Here is a 19,220-nt window from a genome sequence, read left to right on the forward strand (position 1 = left end):
TCCTTATTTCTTGATAATCACCCACCACCGCTGTACACAAGATCGTTGAGCATGGAACGTGGGCTCTCTATCGCGTCACGTGATTAATGTGCGCGTTCCATAATAGGTTATCATTGACATGTGTTGGTATGTTTATACTTTTTCCATTCTCCCACCCCCCCCCCTCTCGTCTCCCTCACTCGTAAAAGACAAACCAGTCCTTAGTTGAGGAGGCGGAAGAGGGGACTAATAAGAGGGAATCCAATGTAGAGCGGTCGTGTGGCGGAAGAGGTGAAAGAATACCCCTTGTCCCTCTTTGGGAACTGGTGACCTACTACGATTGTACAATGGTCGGGGCAAGCCGCCCATTGCTGGCCATCCTTCATTATTGAAACGCTGAATATTAATGGAGCTAAACAAAAATATATATCCTTCATGACAAAACCATTAAATTTTCGGGATCATGGACGTTTATCCCGATTTACCAGGGGCAGTTATGACGTCATCAGTAATATCAATGGTCAGTAGAGTGCAAAGATTATGGTCATGACGTAATAAAAATTTCGTATAAAAGGAACCCTATATCTCCACTCAAGCAACAGTCCTTTGTCTACTGCTTCTATCAACGAGCCATGGACAAGGTAAGTATTCCTTTAATTCTGTTCTGCGGTTCTCATATCTTCAGTGGGATTGGGTGTTTCTTGAGTCGGACATGAAGTCCGTTTCTATTTACGAAGGATTTACAGTTACTGCACTGGCATAGCCGAAGCTCAATGGAAGTATCCGTGGCTTTTCTTCTCACTGATTTTATAATTACCAACATCGCTACGTTATTAGTGATTTTAAAAGGTTCTTTCTGAAGAGTTTACTTTAAACCTTGATAAATTAGCTAACTGTCGAAAGTCTGGTGAGCTGACAAAGACCCAAAATAGCGACCGCAACACTGGTACAACAATTTATTTATAAAATAACGAATTTTCTTTTTGTAAGCTAACAGCAATTATTGCTCTTCACAGAGCAATAACTTATAACAGTAACTTTTCCAAGTTGTTCTTAAAACGTCTTTAGATTCATTTATATATATAATCTTCATTGTGTACAAAAGGATGAATACAATGTACCCTTCACAGCAGCAATGCCAAGAGCATTGGCTGATGTAAAGGACTGATTGGATTGATTTATACAGATGGAATACGTTGGTTGTTGTTGTGGTGAGGATTTTTTTGGCACAAAGGCCGCCTGGTCCATATTGCATGGATATATTAGCTGGGAACAGTATTTTAATATGCTCCTTTGGATTAAGAAGAGACTGAAGTTTCCATTTGTCTGTCTGTACGTAATAAAAACATCCTTCTAGCTAAATTTTAAATACATGTATATTTTATCCTCTTGAAACCAATTCCTTCGTTTTCCAAGCCAGACAGGCGGTCAATTGTCACGGGTTTGGAAAGATCTGAATTGGGATCCCGACTGGAGGAGTTCCTAAGGTCTCTTCAATGGAGGAATATGCGTATGCGGACCTTGACTTATTGAGTACTTCCTGATCTCTTCTTTATCCCGAACATTCAAATAGGCTGGTGGAAAAACGTTTTCACAGAAAAAAAATTATGCTTTACGTGTACTGAAAATTTTAAACCAGGTGGATTTCGGCTATGAAATCTGCGTATGCTCAACTGCTTTCCTTCTAGTCATGCACGCAGCTTTACAGAATTAACACTGCACTTAACGACACAACGGCTACTGAACCAAATTGTGTCTGTTCATGGTTTCTTTACATGCAGCATATTGTTGGAGATGTTAAATTTTTTTTTAAGCTGTGGTAAGTGAATTTGATTTACAAGAAACGTTATAATTCTGTATTACAATTTTAGATAAGGGATGACATTTTAATTTTTATTATATTAAAATTTTAATTAAATATTTATTATTTCCTAGATAATACTTTTTATCAGCTGTTTGCTGGCTGTGTACGCAGCCGATGTACCACATGTTCATTCAGGTCGGATAGGTGCATACCCAGGGGCGTATCTAAACGGTTACGCTGGAGGCTATCTAGGTGGATACCACGGAGGACGCCTGAACGGTTATCATGGAGGATATCCAGGTGGATATCGTGGAGGGCTTCCATATGGTCATCCAGGAGGAGATTATGCTGGTCATTACAGAGTAAGTAGTAATGTTTTAGCAAAATGAAAATCAGCTAGAAGGCTCAACAAGACTGATGTTAAGTCCACATTAACGTTACAAAACATCACAATGTCTAACTCACCAAAATAAATATTTTCTTTAATTTTGTGTTAATATTTTTCATCTTCCATAAGATTAAATGATCAGATACGAAATTATGTTAGACCATGACAGAATCACTTCAGATATATTCAAACTTTCTCTTTCAGGGTCAACCCGATCCATACTATGAGGCTCCCAAACCATTCTCTTTCACATACGATGCTCCAGCAATCGGAGGCTCCAGCTCAAGACAGGAAAATGCTGATGGCAGCGGGCGAGTTGAAGGTTCCTATACTCTTTCTGATGAAGATGGACGTAGCAGGGTTGTCGAATACGTAGCAGACGAAGCCGGTTTCAGAGCGACAGTGCAGACAAACGAACCAGGGACAGAGAGCCAAAGCCCAGCTGATGTTGTTTTGCAATCCTCCGTCTTACCTCATTCATATTCCGATGCTGGTCATCCAATCGCACCACCCGCTCATGGTCTTTATAATGGACGCTACGGTGGATACGGATATGGTCATCCCTCAGCCTATCATGGACTTGGCTACCCTGCAGCCCATCATGGACTTGGTTACCCTGCAGCCCATCATGGACTTGGTTACCCTGCAGCCCATCATGGGCATGGTCACCCTGCAGGTTATCATGGACCCAAGTCACCCCTAGCACCCATAGCTCCTCTAGTACCTCCAGCTAATAGCATAAGTCCTGTTGTACCTCATGCACATCCATAAGATTTTCTCTCGAAGAAAAAAAAAAAGTCCAAAGTATTCCTACCTGAAAATCTTTAAATTTGCATATATGAAGCCGTATTTGAATGTTACATGCATTTTGCCAAATACGTTTTGTGAAGTAGTGGTTGCGGGTTCGCTTGGATAAGACTGTGCTTCAGTTAAATATTTCTTTTTCTTTCTTCGGGTGCTTTTTAGTGATGCAGTTGGGGATGAGTTGGCATTATTATTAAAACTGTGTTGTTATTTAAGTTATGATTCATGTTTTACATCCTTTGCTCCTCGCTAAAATGCCAAAGTGAAATACAAAATAAAATGTAATAAATCATTTTTATATTTAAATTTGTGTCTTGCTGTATTCTTCAAAACTTTATCATTCCTCTGTACCAAAAACACTCTTAAACAAATATTCGAAAATTATTTTATTCTTTTAAAAGATGAGACACAGTTATCTCGTCCTATTTTCGGAATACTAGTCTCTCATCGTAGTAGGAAATCTCTATTGACTATATTGTGGCAAAATACCAATAACAAAGTTGATTGTATCACAGAATATTCTGAAAAATAAGAAAGCATTCCTCAATGACTTAATCTTGTTCATGCTGATTAAATATATAATAGTCGAAGATGGAAGAAAATCCTGGACTTAAGAATATCTAGACCAGCAACCTAAAAATGCTTATGCTATTCTTCAAATTGGTAAAAACCATCACAAATACTGTACTTTGATTGTAAGATATCAGACCACTAAATCTAGAATTATTCGCAGAAGAATCGAGATGAATTTCTTATTCAAAATTACACTGAATCTTCTGAAATTATTCTACAAAATATTAGAGGGGTAACACGCATTCCTCATTATTCTCTTTAAAGATTAAGGTTAGTCAGAAAGTGACCAGGACATTGCGGTTCGCTGCCTGAGATACAAACTGCCTCATTACATGCGACATATTTCCTTTGCCAGATGACACTCCTAACTTAGACCTCATTACACGAAAAAGGGTAATGAGAGCTGAACACGCATAGAAAGAGAGAAAGATGCAGGGGGGAAGAGTTAGCTTTCGCAACCACCGATAGCGTTCGGGTCAAATAAATTGTATTCTCCCTTTCCCCAAAGAAGGGCTTAATTTAAATAACAGCATACATTTCAGGGATGGTGAATAAACATTTCTGTCGTACGGAATGGTGAAAGATACTTTGTCACTCAGTACAAGACTGGAATTCTAAACAGTTTTCAACTATAATTTGAGTGCCTTTTACGTTCTTCAGACACTTAATAACCCTAAGAACAAGAAGTGAATAGCAATTCAATGCTATGTTTTACCATTGCGAAACAAGCCTGGGTAGGTAGTTAATGTTAATGACTACTCCTGTAAATGATGCACATTCTTTCGCTCCTTGGTTTTGACCTGAATGAAACAGACACTTAAGACATGATGTAGTACGAATCGTAACACCTCTAAAAAAATAGACCTTTTTTGTGTAGATAACTACTGGGTGTAGCAGTCAAGCAAACGACCATTTACAATTTAAAATTTACAATTAAAAATTAAATGGAAGTTCAGTAGCTTTGAGTATTCTTCAAGTGAAGGACGTGAGTTCGATTCCCTCTTGGTATTGTGTGATGTCCTTCATAAATGGACCAACTTAAGAATTGAGATAAAAAGGGATCCTCATCAGAACAGATCTGCGAAGTGTAAGATGCCCTGTTTATTTTAAAAACGCTAGTCCTGGAGAGGTTTTTCATTATGGGAAAGAGTTGGAAGTCGCAGGGGACTCATGATAGAGAATATAGTGGATGCTCAAGAAGTTTCTATTCCCTTACATCATCGTAAACAGAAATGTACCGGAAGTCATAAGCAAACGAAAGTACCGTTTTGCTAAATTTGGAGACTCTATGGGCCTGTAGTATTAAGGGATTTTCTAAACCAGAAGTGAATCTGAGATTTATGTCCTCGATGGCAATTAATGAGTAACACCTTATTATTATTTGAGAGTGCCCTTGAGGTTTCTTTTCTAAGAAATAAAGGTGTTCACTATCTGCCCAAGAACTTCAAGAATAGTGGATTCTCTGGTAATTTTCAAGAAACCTGCCTGCATGCAGTACCGTATATACTGTATATAAAATACTTTATATACACTGCTCGAAAAAATTAACAGAATATAATGTTTTTCGTGAATATTTTATTGTCAACAATGTCGCTGAAGGCGAATATTTGATATAATAGGCATCCTGGTATGCAAATCCCGAGTATCCAATAGAAATCGATTTCCACCTTACAGAGTCGCACATTATGCTAAAAATTGTGAAGAAATTTTCCCATATTAATGATAAGCATTTCTGAGTGAACTTCATATCATCTAGGCTCTGTTTTTGCTATTTTTATTTGATGCCCGTTTTCCATCTTTCAACAGTTTGTTTTCTCTCAATCTCTACCTCACTCTTCGAACAATAATATTTTTATTTATCTTATGAAAATCTAAAAGGGAGTCTGCTATTACCCACAGAAGTCAAATAGTCTATAAAACATTGCTTTCTCATTACCCGGGGCAGAACAAACTATGTCATTAGGGCTGTTGACCTAATTCCCCTTATTAAATCACCCTACTTAACCATATGTAATTTTTAATAATATGTCCACTAATTCTTCCGTGTGTACCCAAGACGATTTACACCGTCTGTGAGAAAGGAACATCTACAAGGTCAAACACAAGGAAAAAAATTGAAGACAAAGAGATGTGACGAAATAAATACATTCCCCACAAAGCAGATTTGCCTGTAAGTTGCTATCACTTTCTCCAAATTACAGAGTACGCATAACTGATTACTTTTATCTGTCTTCCAGACGGACTTGTCAATGACAAGCTACCATTTCATTGGTTAGAAATTCTTTCTTACAGTTAATTAAGGTGGAGGAACCTTAGTGTTTAATTATAAGCGAAAATACTAAAACAATGAGATAAGAAAAGGTGGACCGTCCGCATCTATAAAGACCCTGGCCATCTCCGAAGCGCGAGATAATCATCAGCCCAACCTCATCGAAGCTCATCATGATTCAGGTAAGGACGTCTTCTGTCCATTTTTTCTTCTTTCGAGAATTTCGAACTGAATAATCATGCAGTAGCGGGTTTTTAACATTCAAAGCCATTTCACCAACCAGGAGAAGAAAGGGATACCGAATTCATCTTCATAAAGAGAACATATCTGTTGAAACCAGGACAGGATTGATTGGATGATTGTTGTTTTTCATCGCCGATAAAACCTGGAGTGCGCTCAAAGAATCGGTATATATAATAACCCGATGATGTTGGCGGATTTCTATGTGGTCCAAGGCTAACTCTATAGCATGCAGCACTGAGTGTATATGCTGCATTCAGGGGGTTTTGAATTGATTTGATTTGGTTTTTAATGGCGCATTGGCAGCTAAGGCCATAATGCGCCAAGTCAAATTTTAAAACGCTACTAAACATTTTGGTAGCCAAAGCTACCACGTCAAGTAATAAATCATTGTCAAAAGATGTATAGTAAAAGTATAAAAAGTATAAACCTTAGATTCTTTTATAAAAATTAATAGACTGTAAAAAGTTAAAAACGTCAGACATATTGTCTCTGTCACCTATAATATGACTGAGTGTAAATGGCTCAGTCACATTAGTAAAAACGGTAAAATACAAACGTCGCGCTTCTATAAAATCAGGACATTCTATTAAAATATGACTAACGGTTAAAATAACATTACATATCTCGCACATAGGTGGGTCATCCGCCCTCAGCAAGTAGGAATGGGTTAGATGACTATGACCTATGCGGAGCCGAGCAAGAACAACTTCCTCTCTTCGGACCCTGCGTAGACTGGACTGCCATTGCGCAATTACAGGCTTAATGCGATGTAATTTATTTGTGGTCTGTCCGTGCCAAGAATCTTGCCATTGGGAGAGTAATTTAGAACGTATTATTTGCCTGTAGTCTGTATAGGGGACTGACAGGCAATGATTATCCAGGGAAATGGCTGATTTAGCAGCGGCATCCGCCGATTCATTTCCCCGGATCCCAATGTGGCTTGGGATCCAGCAAAAGCGAATATCATATTCCAATTCTATGAGAGAAAAAAGAATCTGCCGGATCCTGGACAGGATCGGATGAGGATTAAAACTCACCGATACCAGAGCCTGTAACGCGCTAGATGAATCGCAATAAATCATATACCTCTGGTAGTCGCAATTTTTAATGTGATCTAGGGCTGTGTGTATTGCATGCAACTCTGCAGTATAAATGCTAGTTTCTTGTGGGATCTTATAGGATATTGTTTTGTGAGGGAACACAACAGCAGATCCCACATGACATTCTAACTTTGAGCCATCTGTATAGATTGGCAGAAAGTCAGAATGCTGCTGTCGATGTACTGCAAAGAGTTGCTGGTAGACAGATGGCGGTGTAGTAGCCTTCTCCCAGATCTTAAGGGAGAAGTCGCAAGTTGGAAAATGAGCATGCCAGGGTGGAAAGAATTGCCTTGGTGACTGGGCAACATTGTCTACCGTCAAGTTCAGCTCATTCAGCAGCCCTTGAATGCGAATACCAAAAGGTTTGTTGGCAGTCCGACGGGTGTTGTAGAGATTTTCCCAACGCGGCTCAAAAACGGATGGCCACGTGGGATGATCGGGCAGGGATTTTAATTTGAATGCATACTGTAAGGACAACTGCTTTCGTCGAAGAGACAGAGATGGTTCATTTGCTTCGACGTAAAGGCTTTGGACAGGAGATGTGCGAAATGCTCCAGTGGCTGTCCGGATGGCTTGATGGTGGATTGGATCTAACCACCGAAGTGCACTATCTCTAGCAGAACCATAAACCTGAGACCCATAGTCGAGTTTGGAACGGACAAGTGCTCGGTAAAGGCGAAGAAGGGTAGAACGATCTGCGCCCCATGAGGTTGATGAAAGGGCACGAAGGATGTTAAGCCCTTTGACACATCTTGTCCTCAGCTGACGAATGTGTTGCAAAAATGTCAGCTTTTTGTCGAAAATAAGTCCAAGGAATTTGAATTCTGCTACAACTGGGATGTTATTTTGCCCAAGCCTTAATTCTGGGTCAGGATGAAGGTTACGTTTGCGACAGTAGTGTACACAAACGGTCTTCTGTGATGAAAATCTGAACCCATTAGCCAAAGACCAAGCTGTGAGACGATCAATGGTTTTCTGCAGTTGCCTTTCAATGACCCTCATATTGCATGAATTGCAAAATATGGCAAAGTCGTCTACATATAGGGCATTGTTTACAGTGGGTGGAAGTTGTTCTGTGATAGAGTTTATTTTGATTGCGAAAAGCGTAACACTTAGAACGGATCCTTGTGGGACTCCCTCTTCCTGAGAGAAAACTCGAGAGAGGGTGGATCCTAAACGGACTTGAAACTGGCGATTCGAAAGAAAGTTTTTAATAAAAACAGGAAGGTTACCTCTAAGACCAAAGTTATAGAGGTCTTTTAAAATTCCAAATCGCCAGGCTGTGTCGTACGCTTTTTCAATATCAAAGAAAACTGCTACCAAATGCTCAGATTTAATAAAAGCGTCACGAATGGACGTCTCCAATCGGATTAAATGATCCAGAGTGGATCGATTTCTTCGGAAGCCGCACTGTGTCCTGGAAAGCAGACCATTTGTTTCTAAATACCATACAAGGCGTGCATTAACCATTCTTTCCAGGACTTTGCACAAACAGCTTGTCAGAGCAATAGGACGATAATTACTTGGATTTCTAGGATCCTTTCCTGGTTTTGGGAAGGCAAGGACGATTGCTTTCCGCCAGGAGTCCGGAAATTGTTTATTAAGAAAAATTCTGTTAAACAGAATTAAAAGGTGATCCTTACATTGTGGTGTGAGGTGTTTTACCATTTCGTAGTGGATGTCATCGGGCCCCACAGCACTTGCGTGCGTGAGAAAGAGTGCAGCATTTAACTCCTCCTGTGAAAAGGGCTTGTTATACGATTCAAGCCCTTTTGAATAGAAGTTCAGGGGGTTTTTCTCATTTTTCTCTTTCAGGGCCAAAAACTCTGCGGGAAAAGATGTTATTGCAGATATTTTTGCAAATGTTTCCCCTAGAGTATTTGCTACTGCAGTTCGATCTGCAATTGGACATCCGTTAAGCTCGAGGATCACAGAAGGGCATGGTGGATATTTTCCCTTCATTTTCCGGATCTTATCCCAGACTACTTTTGAGCTAGCAGCCTGAGTTATGGAAGATGTAAAACGAATCCAAGATTTCCTTTGGCTCTGACGTCGTACATAACGTGCTTTTGCACGTGCACGTTTGAAGGATATTAAATTTTCAGTGGTGGGATATCGGCGGAATATCCCCCACGCTTTGTTTTGTGCTTTTTTTGCTGCTGTGCATTCTGAATTCCACCAAGGTTTGGGGAATAGTGGGAACCGGCTGGATGATTTTGGGATTGCAATTGCAGCTGCTTGGACAATCGTTTCTGTGACATACATGACTGCTTCATTGATTGGCTCCTGACTGACTGTAGTGATGTCAAAGTTTGCCAGATATTGAAAGGCATTCCAGTCAGCCTGATCGATCTTCCACCGCGGTAAACTAAATGGCAGACAGGGTCTACCATTAGTTAGGGTTGTTATCACGGGGAAGTGATCGCTTCCATATGGATTTTCTTCTACCTCCCAAGTAAGTGAAGGAAGGAGAGAAGGGGAGCAGATAGAAAGATCAATGGCAGAGAATGTACGGGTAGGCATGTGGAAGAAGGTGTTTGTTCCCACATTTAGGAGGGAGAGATCATTGTCAGTGAGCATATGCTCTATGGCTCGTCCCCTTCCATTGATGTCAGCACTACCCCACAGAGTGTTATGTCCATTGAAATCCCCAAGAATTAAACAAGGGGAGGGCAATTGCATGATAAGATCATCAAGGTCTTTCTGGGGGATGTCAATCCCAGGTGGCAAATAAACAGAGCAGACAGTTAATAAGAACCCCACTGTAAGGCGAATTGCTACAGCTTCAATGCTAGTTGTAAGCTGCAGAGCCTGAAATGGGATCTGGTTGCCGACGAGGATTGCGACTCCTCCGTGGGCAGACCCATCCACAATTCTATCCTTACGAATGATGGTAATGTTATGCATGGTGGGGTCATCATTTGCCTTTAAATAAGTCTCCTGTACGCAAAAGCAAACTGGTTTGTGCTTTTGCAGGAGTGCCTTGATGTCGTCAGTATTTTGCCGGAATCCACGACAATTCCACTGTAGGAATTTAGCCATTATTTGGACTTGGTGGGTCCATCAGGCGGCTTCCGAGGTGCTGAGGGCTTAATTTTGTCAGTCTTGGATTTATCTTTCCTGGGGAAGTATGGACGCTGTCCTGTGTCCATTTCTTCCTCAGCAAAGAGTTCCAAAACTGACTCATCATGTACCTCCTTCTGCTCGACATCCATGTTTTCCTGGGTACTAGGTGTTACTTCCCCTTTCTTATTCTTTTCTTTTGCTTTTGTTACTTGTGGAGCATTAGGAGGTATCGATATAGGTGTGGCAGCTGATTGGTCCTTTTGTGCAGGTTTTTGGGAGCTTAAAAGATAACGTGCAATGGGAGTAAATGATTCTTTTGGAGGGACAGACATGTCCGTCTGAGTCCCAATCGAACAGCTCCCTGCTACCTTCTGGGCGTAGGTAGGTTTTTTGATGTTAAGAGGTTTCACTGCTTTTCTTGCCTCCTGGTACGATATGTTTAGCTCTGCCTTCAGCCGTTGAATTTCTTTTTCTTCTTTCCACCTCTGGCATGCCCTTGAATAGGCCGGATGTTCTCCCTCACAGTTAATGCAGGTGGGTTTAGTGGCTGAACATGCTGTTGTTTCGTGGTCCTTTGCACCGCACCGGGCGCATGCAAGGACTCCACGGCAGGCCATTTGAGAATGTCCATACTTCTGACATTTAAAACACCGTAAAGGGTTCGGAATGTATGGACGTACTGGACAGTTGATGTATCCAGCTTTAATCTCATCAGGAGGTTTGGGAGAGTTAAAAGTCAGGATAACACTCCTGGTTTTAACAATTTTCCCATCCCTTCGCGCAGTGATTCTCTTGACGGCAGTAATTCCCTGTGGTTGTAATTCGGAGCAGATTTCCTCCTCGGTGACGTCGAGAAGGTCCCACTCCGAAATGACACCTCTCGATGAATTTAGTGTTCTGTGTGGTGTCACTGTTATGGGTATACCTCCGATTGATGTTACTCGGAGTAGATGTTCAGACTGCCCGTCATTTTTTGTTTCAATCAAGAGGTCCCCAGAACGGAGCCTCTTAACTGACTTGGGTGTACCTGCTAACCCATCCAACCCTTTTTGTATAAAAAAGGGCGACATTTTACCAATCGGTGTTTCATTGGTGGAATGCATTATTAAGAACCTTGGGACAGGCCCTGATGGTAGTTCGGTTCGCTGCCTCTTTGTAGCAATAATGCTATCTGCCTCTCTGTCGTTATTTTCAGATAGGGACCGGGTTGGGGCCCCTGAAGGAATACGTTTATCAGGATTCATGGAATTTTTTGAATTGTTCAGTGCCCGGGCTCCCCACCCACCATGGAGCCCAAAGGGACGCCCACTACCCGGCATGCAATAAATGCGCTCGGGAGTGGGACGCCAGGGCTACCCAGACACTATACCCGCACCGCCGCCAGCCTGAATCCTGTCCCTCGGACCATGAGGGTAGGGGCGTGGCATTGACACGGTTGACCCTCGCAGGCGAGCCTACTAGCCGATTGATCCTAGCCGGGCCTTCCAGGACCACCCGTCTTGTCGAAGCAGGGGCCAAAGTGGTGTATTGAAGCTGGGCCCCTCAACCACCAGGATCCCCCTTTCCGAATTTCCACGGGTCGCAGCGCACGGCAAACACGCCGGATTCCATTGATGTAAGCCTGGAACCTGGGCTGTGGGCGTTGGATCCCAGTGATGCTAGTCTGGGAGTCCAGCAGCGTCACTGGGAGGTCCCCTCACCACGTACAGGTGCCCACGTCGAGGGGCATTCAGGGGGAATCTGCTCAGACATACTATAGTCAGAAAACACAGCTGTAAATCCCACACATGATTCTGACTTCGAGCCATCTGTATACGCAAGCAAGAAGTCAAAATGTTGGGATCGGTGTTGTGAATATAGTTGAAGGTAGACGGAAAGAGGTGTATCAGACTTCATCTAGTTCTTAAGGGTGATGTCACATGATGGAGTTTGAGCGGTCCTGGGACTGCTGTGGTAATCTAGCAGCCTTGTCTATCTTGATGTTAAACTCTCTGAGTGGCTCTTGGACGCGAATACGGAATGGAAGGTTTGCAGTCCCACGTGTGTTATAAAAAATGTCCCACCTTGGTTCAAAAACGGATGTCCACGTGAGGTGGTCTAGCAGGGAGTTCAGCATAAAGCCATACTATACAGACAACTGTTTTCGTTGAAGCAACAAGGATGGTTCCTTTGCTTCGACATACAGACTTTACAGGCAATGTTCTGAATGCACCAGTAGCAATACGAATGGCCTAATGGTGAATTGAGTCAGGCCACCGAAGGACGCTCTTTCTGGCGGAAGAATATAGCTGAGACCCATAATCTAATTTTCAATGTATAAGTACATGATACAGACGGAGTAAAGTGCATTGGTCTGCTTCTCTAAGAAATAGAAAAGAAAGCATGGCGGATGTTTAGCCCTCTCATGCACTTCATGCCTAGCTCAAATGTCTTGGAGAAATGTCAGCTTTTTGTCAAATAAGTCCCAAGAATTTCGTCTCCGCTGCTACTGAAATGGTGCTTTGTCCAAGTCTTAATTCAGGTTCGAGGTGAATGTTACACTTGCGACAAAAAATAGACTCAAACGGTCTTCTCCAGTGAGAACCTTAAACCATTAGCCATGGCCCAGGACTTAAGACGGTCAATGTCTTGTTGAAGTTGTCTCTCAATAACCCTCATGTTGAATGATTGAGTAAATACGCTGAAGTCATAGACATAAAGTGGATTGTTTACGGCTGGAGGAAGTTGTTAAGGAATGGAGTTTACTTTAATGACAAAAAAGCGTAAAAACTTTGCGTTATTTCCACCTCTTGGCAAAAAAGGCCGAGAAAGGGTGGATCCTACTCGAACTTGGAAAAGACACCGAGATAAGAAGTTTTTAATAAAAACGAGAAGGTGACCTCTTAGACTGAGGTTATAAAGGTCTTTTAAAATACAAATACACCAAGTTGTGTCGTATGCTTTTTCCATGTCAAAGAAGATGGACACCACGTGCTCTCTTCTTAGTAAAGCATCTCTAACCGATGTTTCCAGTCAAATTATGTGCTACAAATTGGACGACCTATTTCTTCAGAAGCCACACTGAAAACGGGAAAGAAAATCATTTGATTCTAAGTACAGTACCACAAAACGCGAGCGCTGACCATTTTCTTCAGTATTTTGCACAAACAGCTAAACAAAACAATAAGACGATAGTTTTTAGGAGATTTAGGATCCTTTCCTGGTTTAACAAAGACAAGAACAGTTGCATTGCTCCAGGTGTCCAGAAACTGCTCTTCAAAGAAGATTCTGTTGTACAGGAAGAGCAGGTCGGGGTCCATAGATTTTAGTGAAAAGTGTTTAATCATTTTCATAATGAATGTTGTCTGCTCCAATGGCGCTAGCCTTCATAAGGGTGGGTGAGACTGTTTCCAGCTCGTGGACGGTAAAAGGCCCATTATATGGGTAAACCTTAGTCATAAAATTCAAGGCTTTTTTTTTCAGCTTTGTGTTTAAGGAGCAGAAACTCTGAGGAATAAGATGATGCAGCTGAGATGTTATAAAATATCTCCCCAAGAGCATTGGCTATTGCAGTTGTCTGCAATAGCACATCCAATATATTCCAGGATTGATGAAGGATGTGCTGTTTATTTTCCCTTCATTTACTGGATTTTTCCCAGACAACCTTAGCGCTGGTCATCTGCGTAATGAATGACGCAGAAGGGATTCAAGACTCCATTTGACTTGTAAGGACCCGTCCTTACATTAATTAATAAAAATTGTTAAATATTATGAGAATTTAACTGTAGTACGAATAGTGGTTTTCTGGTACAAACAACATGGGTTAAGTAGCACTGGAATTCAAAAATACCTTCCAGTCACTCCTTGTGTAGTTGTAGCTTGTTTGTATGGAAGTTCTTTGACGAGTCAGTGAAAGTAATATACCATGACAAATCCCCCATTAAGACAGAGGCAGATGCACCATAGTAAGGGCCAAGAGTGCTTAAGCTGGCCCTCTTAAAGATTTCACGGTGAAACGCTATTAGAGGTGGGCGACGTCACCAGGTGTGCGCGCGTGAGGTCACGGGAGGAGCTGTGACGCTTCTCAGTTGACCTGAACTTCCGCTTCTCTTTCTGGATTGTTCTGGTATGTTCGAGGTCCACGGAAGTTGGGGCACAAAGAATAAAGAAGACCCGCCCACGGAAGAGGAGAGGAGACAAATGAGAACACAGGAAAAAGGATGTGCAGATCTCCTATTGGCCAGGAAGAAAATAGAGGGAATTTTGAGAGGGAGATTCTGAAAAGGTTTTCGTGGCATTCTGGAAAAGTTTTCGTGAGATTCGGAAGAAGTTTTCGGAGGAGGCTGAAGAAGTTCACGGAGCGATCTGGAGAATGATTTGAATGAGTTGGAGAACGATACAAAGCAGAGCGGTAGTCTAATTTGGGTGATAGCTGCAGCCCTGAGGTAGATGGAAGCAGTGATAGAAATTCTGCGTATCCCGACAGCCCGTAGGAATGTTCACCTGTAAACATGGAAGCCGTAGTGAGGAAGAAGGAAGAATCACACCCTGAGAATTATATAGGCAAAGTCAGTCGAATGAGTGGTCGAACCATTGACCTACTCGAAAACCCCTCTGTCCACGGAAGAAGAAATGCTGACCGGTAAAGAGTATGCGACACTGATTGATTCCAGCCGTGCAGTACCCGGTAGGGAAACACCATAAATCACCGAGATCCCCAAATGAGCGCCCCCGCATTCCAGTACCTGAATGACCGATATGAAAGGAAGCCAAGCAGAGAGGGAAGTTCCAGGCCTAACACGTAAGTGCTAGAGAGTTTACCGACATAGGTGTGCTTAATTTATTAAGGAGAGGACTTTAGAATAAATAGATATTTATAGTTAAGGAGGGAGGTTTAAGTAATGAATATATGAATAAAAGTGTAAGGTATTTAAGACGGACGCAGCCTATAATTTGAAGTGAAACTCCTCATATAAATGCTTGCTGGAAGGAGAGGGTATAATAGATAACTGAGAATTGTTTAAAGTTGGGAAAGGTTTTCATAATATGTATGAAATTAAAGGTTGAAATTTAAATTTATTATGAGTTGATTTGTGGACAGTATTTCTGATTTGAGTAGGGGCTAATTAATAAGTGATATATAAAGGTATAGAGGATTAACTGTTCTGAAAGGTAATGTTTAATTGAATTGATTGATATTTCCTGTTGACCTGAATGCAGAAAGGGTGTCTAATTGAATAAATGCAATTTTTTTTACAAATTGAGACACGAACTCTGAAGGTTTTGTGAGCCAGTTCATTGGCTGGTAGTTGTTGGTTTATTATACAGACTGTTCAGAAGAAGAGTGGGAAGAATCTATGTAAAGTGTATGACACGACCTATTGAAGTCCCTGTAAAGAACATGAAGAGACACCATGTCATAATGAATAATAATGTGTATTAGAATAGGATATCTGATGAAGAAACAATTGAGTTTGAACAAGATATTTACACATATAAAGGTTAATGAAATAACAAGTCACCAGCCAAATATAGTTTGACCAAACACTATTGCTAATTTCTGTATGATATGTTAATAAACATTGTTTTATTTTACATTCATGTGTTGGAGTCTGTCATTCCGAAACTCAGCCAATCCTGTGGAGAAATACTTAAAATAATTAAGGTCCCCTACGAGTCAGGTAATCTTCTGAGAACAAACAAGTCAGATGCTAAGTGGGAGGATTGGACTACGGGGATATACATATAAAAAAGGGGATAAATTATAATAATTAAAATATAAAGAAAATTAGGGCAACAAAGAAGAACAATAATACCCACAAGCCCCACAATAAACAAGAATAACCCCCACAATTGGCGAGAACCCAGACCGACCCCCACAGACTCTTAACGGCTAATGTAGCGTGCTTGGGCTCGTGCACTTTTAAAGACTATTAGGTTGACCGTGGTATGATCTTGTCGGAAATCCCCCTAGCTTTGTTTTGAGCTTTTTTTGCTGTTGCGCTATCTGCATTCCACCATGGTTTAGGAAAATACGCAGGTTTTGAGATTGCAATTGCAGTTGCATGGACGATACTTCCTGTGATGGTCGTAACTGCATCACTGATAGGCTCTTGACTGACTGCGGTGATGTCAAAATTTTCCAGATGTTTAAAGGCATTCCAGTCAGCCTGATCAACCGTCCTCCGCAACAGGAAGACACGGTATACCATTAATTAGGGTGGTTTTCACGGGGAAGTGATCACTTCCATATGGGTTGTTTTTCACCTCCCAAGTAAGTGAAGGGAGGAGAGAAGGGGAACATACAGAAAGATCGATAACAGAAAATGTACGCGGAGGCATGTGGAAGAAGTTTTTTGATCCCACATTTAAGTGGGACAGGTCATTATCAGTGAACATATGCTCTATGACCCTTCCACTTCCATTAATGGCCAGCTTTAATCTCATTAGGAGATACTGGTGTATTAATTGTAAGGATGAGATTTTTAGTCGGGACTAGATTCTCATATCTAGTCCCGACTAAAATACACGCGTATCGAGGTGTTGGACCTGATATATCTTCAGTTCTGGATCATTTAGCTGACGTAACATTTTTTCCATGTCAGTAGTATAATATTCTAGTAGGGACTTGGTTAGAGCGCCAGAAGAAAAATTTAGACTATCAGGATTCATAGTGGTTTTTATGTTTGTTCATTGCCCTCACTCCTCACCCACCACGGTAAGTATATCTGTATTTCCCATCGATGTTAATAGGATTGCTGCCTACTGCAAAAGTTGTTGTACTGTTAAGAGGACCACAAGTTGGAAAACACTGGTCTAGAAGCCATTTAAATGCATCACCTCTTGTACAATAAAAAATAAAAACAGGTTTATCTTTTGTATGTGTGTTCTTCGGAAAACTAACGTAAAATTATCTCTTGTAGGTGCTTCTGTGCGTGTGTTATTTCCTGGCAGTGAATGCTCAGGACGGTAGCTATGGAAGTCCTGGAAATCCTCCTGTAAGTATCCTTTATTAAAACAGCAATAAACAACGAAATTAAGAGGGTTGTTTCATGGAATTTGTATAGTATAACACATGGGGTAAGATAAATATCATTAGTCATATCAAGGAAACACGCGTACTAGATATTATCAGATGAGACTGCGCAATACGTAACCTCGTAGTTGACATACATTCCTGTTTCCCTATTTTATTATTGATACACTTTATAATGATCTAAGACAAAAAAGAAGAGAATCTTGTAGTAATCGAAAACGAACCGTGGATGAGTCGAGGGTTGAGAATTCCGAATCTGTTGGCCTTGAAATATGTGTAGAAACTGAACTTCTGTGTGACAAGGAGCGAAGTGAGCTTGAGGACAGGGTTCATTGCTTAATATTGGTGTTTTCGTCTGGTTCGAGTGAAGGATTTTACAAAGAGGTTTCAACAAACCTTCCACATTAAGGAACAATATTTCATGATACAGAATAGTTGGCAATTGTGAAGGATTAAAACTGCTTTGAAGAGAAATAAAGCAGGAAGCAAAAAAGAAAGTCCCTTTTTCTTTTTGAGAAAAGGAAGACGCGATGAGGTATCATCGGGACTGCCTTTAATTAAATTGACTCCCACCTCCTGTCCTTGGGAATTTTTGGCACATCGGCTATTCAAGTCACAATGTGTCACTTATACTCCCGTTCACTCGGTTTGAAGTGTATTTTGTAACTACTACAAGCGTATGTTTCCAAAGACTGATCTGCATGTTATGCAGACTGAAAAAACTGTATTATTTCTGGGAGGAAGAGAACCTACTCCCTCCTTCTGAGATCGACTAAATTCCATTCCTCCAAGATCTCCAGTTCTTTGAATGCTAACCTTCAGAGTGGCATTTAAGTAGCTGGCTGAGGATATTCGAAAAGTTGTAGCTGTCTGGCAAAGAAGAAAAGAGAGAATATCACATTATTTCCAGTTTTATTATTTAAGGATTTTTTTTCTCGGCGCACAGCGACTATTTTAGTTACAATAGGTGAGTTAAGATTCTCATCCATCAGTTCAGTGTGTCTGGAAACTGGATGTATTCTCTAGTAGGTTTGCCTGTTTTATGGGATAATTATAGTCTGTATACCTCATTTTTGAATAATTTTACTTTTGGTTTATAGTTTTCGTTTATTTTCCGTTGCAGCCAAATGCGAATGAGAGGCCCATGCCATACAGCTTTAATTATGTCGCTCCAGCTATAGGTGGAGAAAGTACCAGAGAAGAAACTGCCGATGGTACGGGTCGAATAACGGGCACCTACACCCTCACTGATGTGGATGGCAGACGTCGCGTTGTCAGCTACTATGCCGACCACACTGGTTTCCACGCTGACATCGAGACCAATGAACAGGGAACCGCTAATGAAAATCCTGCTGACGTAACGATATTTTCTACAGCTCCAGCAGTGCGGTATCGTCGTGACATACGTCTACGTCCGGTGCGTTCTACATTTGACTTCTACGGATCCCCCTATGAGAAAGCGTACTTACCACGACTCCGTCGGTATCCGTACTTGCATGTTTATTAACACAAAAAGTTCCATTGTACAACGGTAGCACTGGGGTGCCATCTTGGAGATTGGGTCGGATTCCTTGAGAGACTCTTCTAATTTCCCAAGGAACAAATTGTTCGAATGTACTCTTTGAATACACTAGATGGCCTCAAAGCAAATGGAACCTTAGGACCCCAGCCAGTCACTCCGACGATCATCAACTGAATCGAAATAATGTATTAATTTTTATCCAGGGTTAACCAGATTGCAATTTTATCGTTGGTTCTATTAATGTATTTTGTGTACTGTTATATTGTATAGCGTGGTCCATGCATTTGCTTGAAACCATATATATTGCTTTCCCAATAAAAATGCACTGAAACTGGCTTCCTTTTTTTTTTTATTCATTCAGTAGTTTTTGTTTTTTTAAGTTCGCTATGACTATAAAATATAGAATAAAATCATATACGAGTATAATCGAAGTTTATTTAATAAAACCTATTCATAC

The 19,220-nt window shown here is 41.1% G+C and overlaps 2 protein-coding genes across 2 annotated transcripts; both read left to right on the forward strand.

Annotated features, from left to right (window-relative positions):
- The first annotated feature begins 563 nt into the window (after positions 1 to 563).
- On the forward strand, positions 564 to 2,942 carry LOC150084374 (uncharacterized). The gene is made up of 3 exons (XM_090375191.1): positions 564 to 620; positions 1,915 to 2,145; positions 2,376 to 2,942. The coding sequence occupies exons 1-3, from the start codon at positions 612 to 614 to the stop codon at positions 2,940 to 2,942; spliced, it is 807 nt and encodes a 268-aa protein (XP_090231317.1). The 5' UTR covers positions 564 to 611.
- A 2,970-nt stretch (positions 2,943 to 5,912) lies between these two features.
- LOC150084375 (cuticle protein 16.8-like) lies at positions 5,913 to 18,943 on the forward strand. Its single transcript, XM_090375192.1, has 3 exons — positions 5,913 to 5,999; positions 17,129 to 17,203; positions 18,365 to 18,943. The coding sequence occupies exons 1-3, from the start codon at positions 5,991 to 5,993 to the stop codon at positions 18,746 to 18,748; spliced, it is 468 nt and encodes a 155-aa protein (XP_090231318.1). The 5' UTR covers positions 5,913 to 5,990; the 3' UTR covers positions 18,749 to 18,943.
- Positions 18,944 to 19,220: the final 277 nt, after the last annotated feature.

This window comes from Mastigoproctus giganteus, chromosome 6 (assembly GCF_048544385.1).
Source record: "Mastigoproctus giganteus isolate SK-2022 chromosome 6, ASM4854438v1, whole genome shotgun sequence".
In the NCBI taxonomy this organism is placed as follows: Eukaryota; Metazoa; Arthropoda; class Arachnida; order Uropygi; family Thelyphonidae; genus Mastigoproctus; species Mastigoproctus giganteus.

What these genes read in the sequence shown, in the direction of transcription:
- LOC150084374 (XM_090375191.1), top strand. An exon ending in ATTATGCTGGTCATTACAGA is followed by an intron (nt 2,146 to 2,375) that starts GTAAGTAGTAAT and finishes TTTCTCTTTCAG; the next exon opens with GGTCAACCCGATCCATACTA.
- LOC150084375 (XM_090375192.1), top strand. An exon ending in GAAGTCCTGGAAATCCTCCT is followed by an intron (nt 17,204 to 18,364) that starts GTAAGTATCCTT and finishes TTTCCGTTGCAG; the next exon opens with CCAAATGCGAATGAGAGGCC.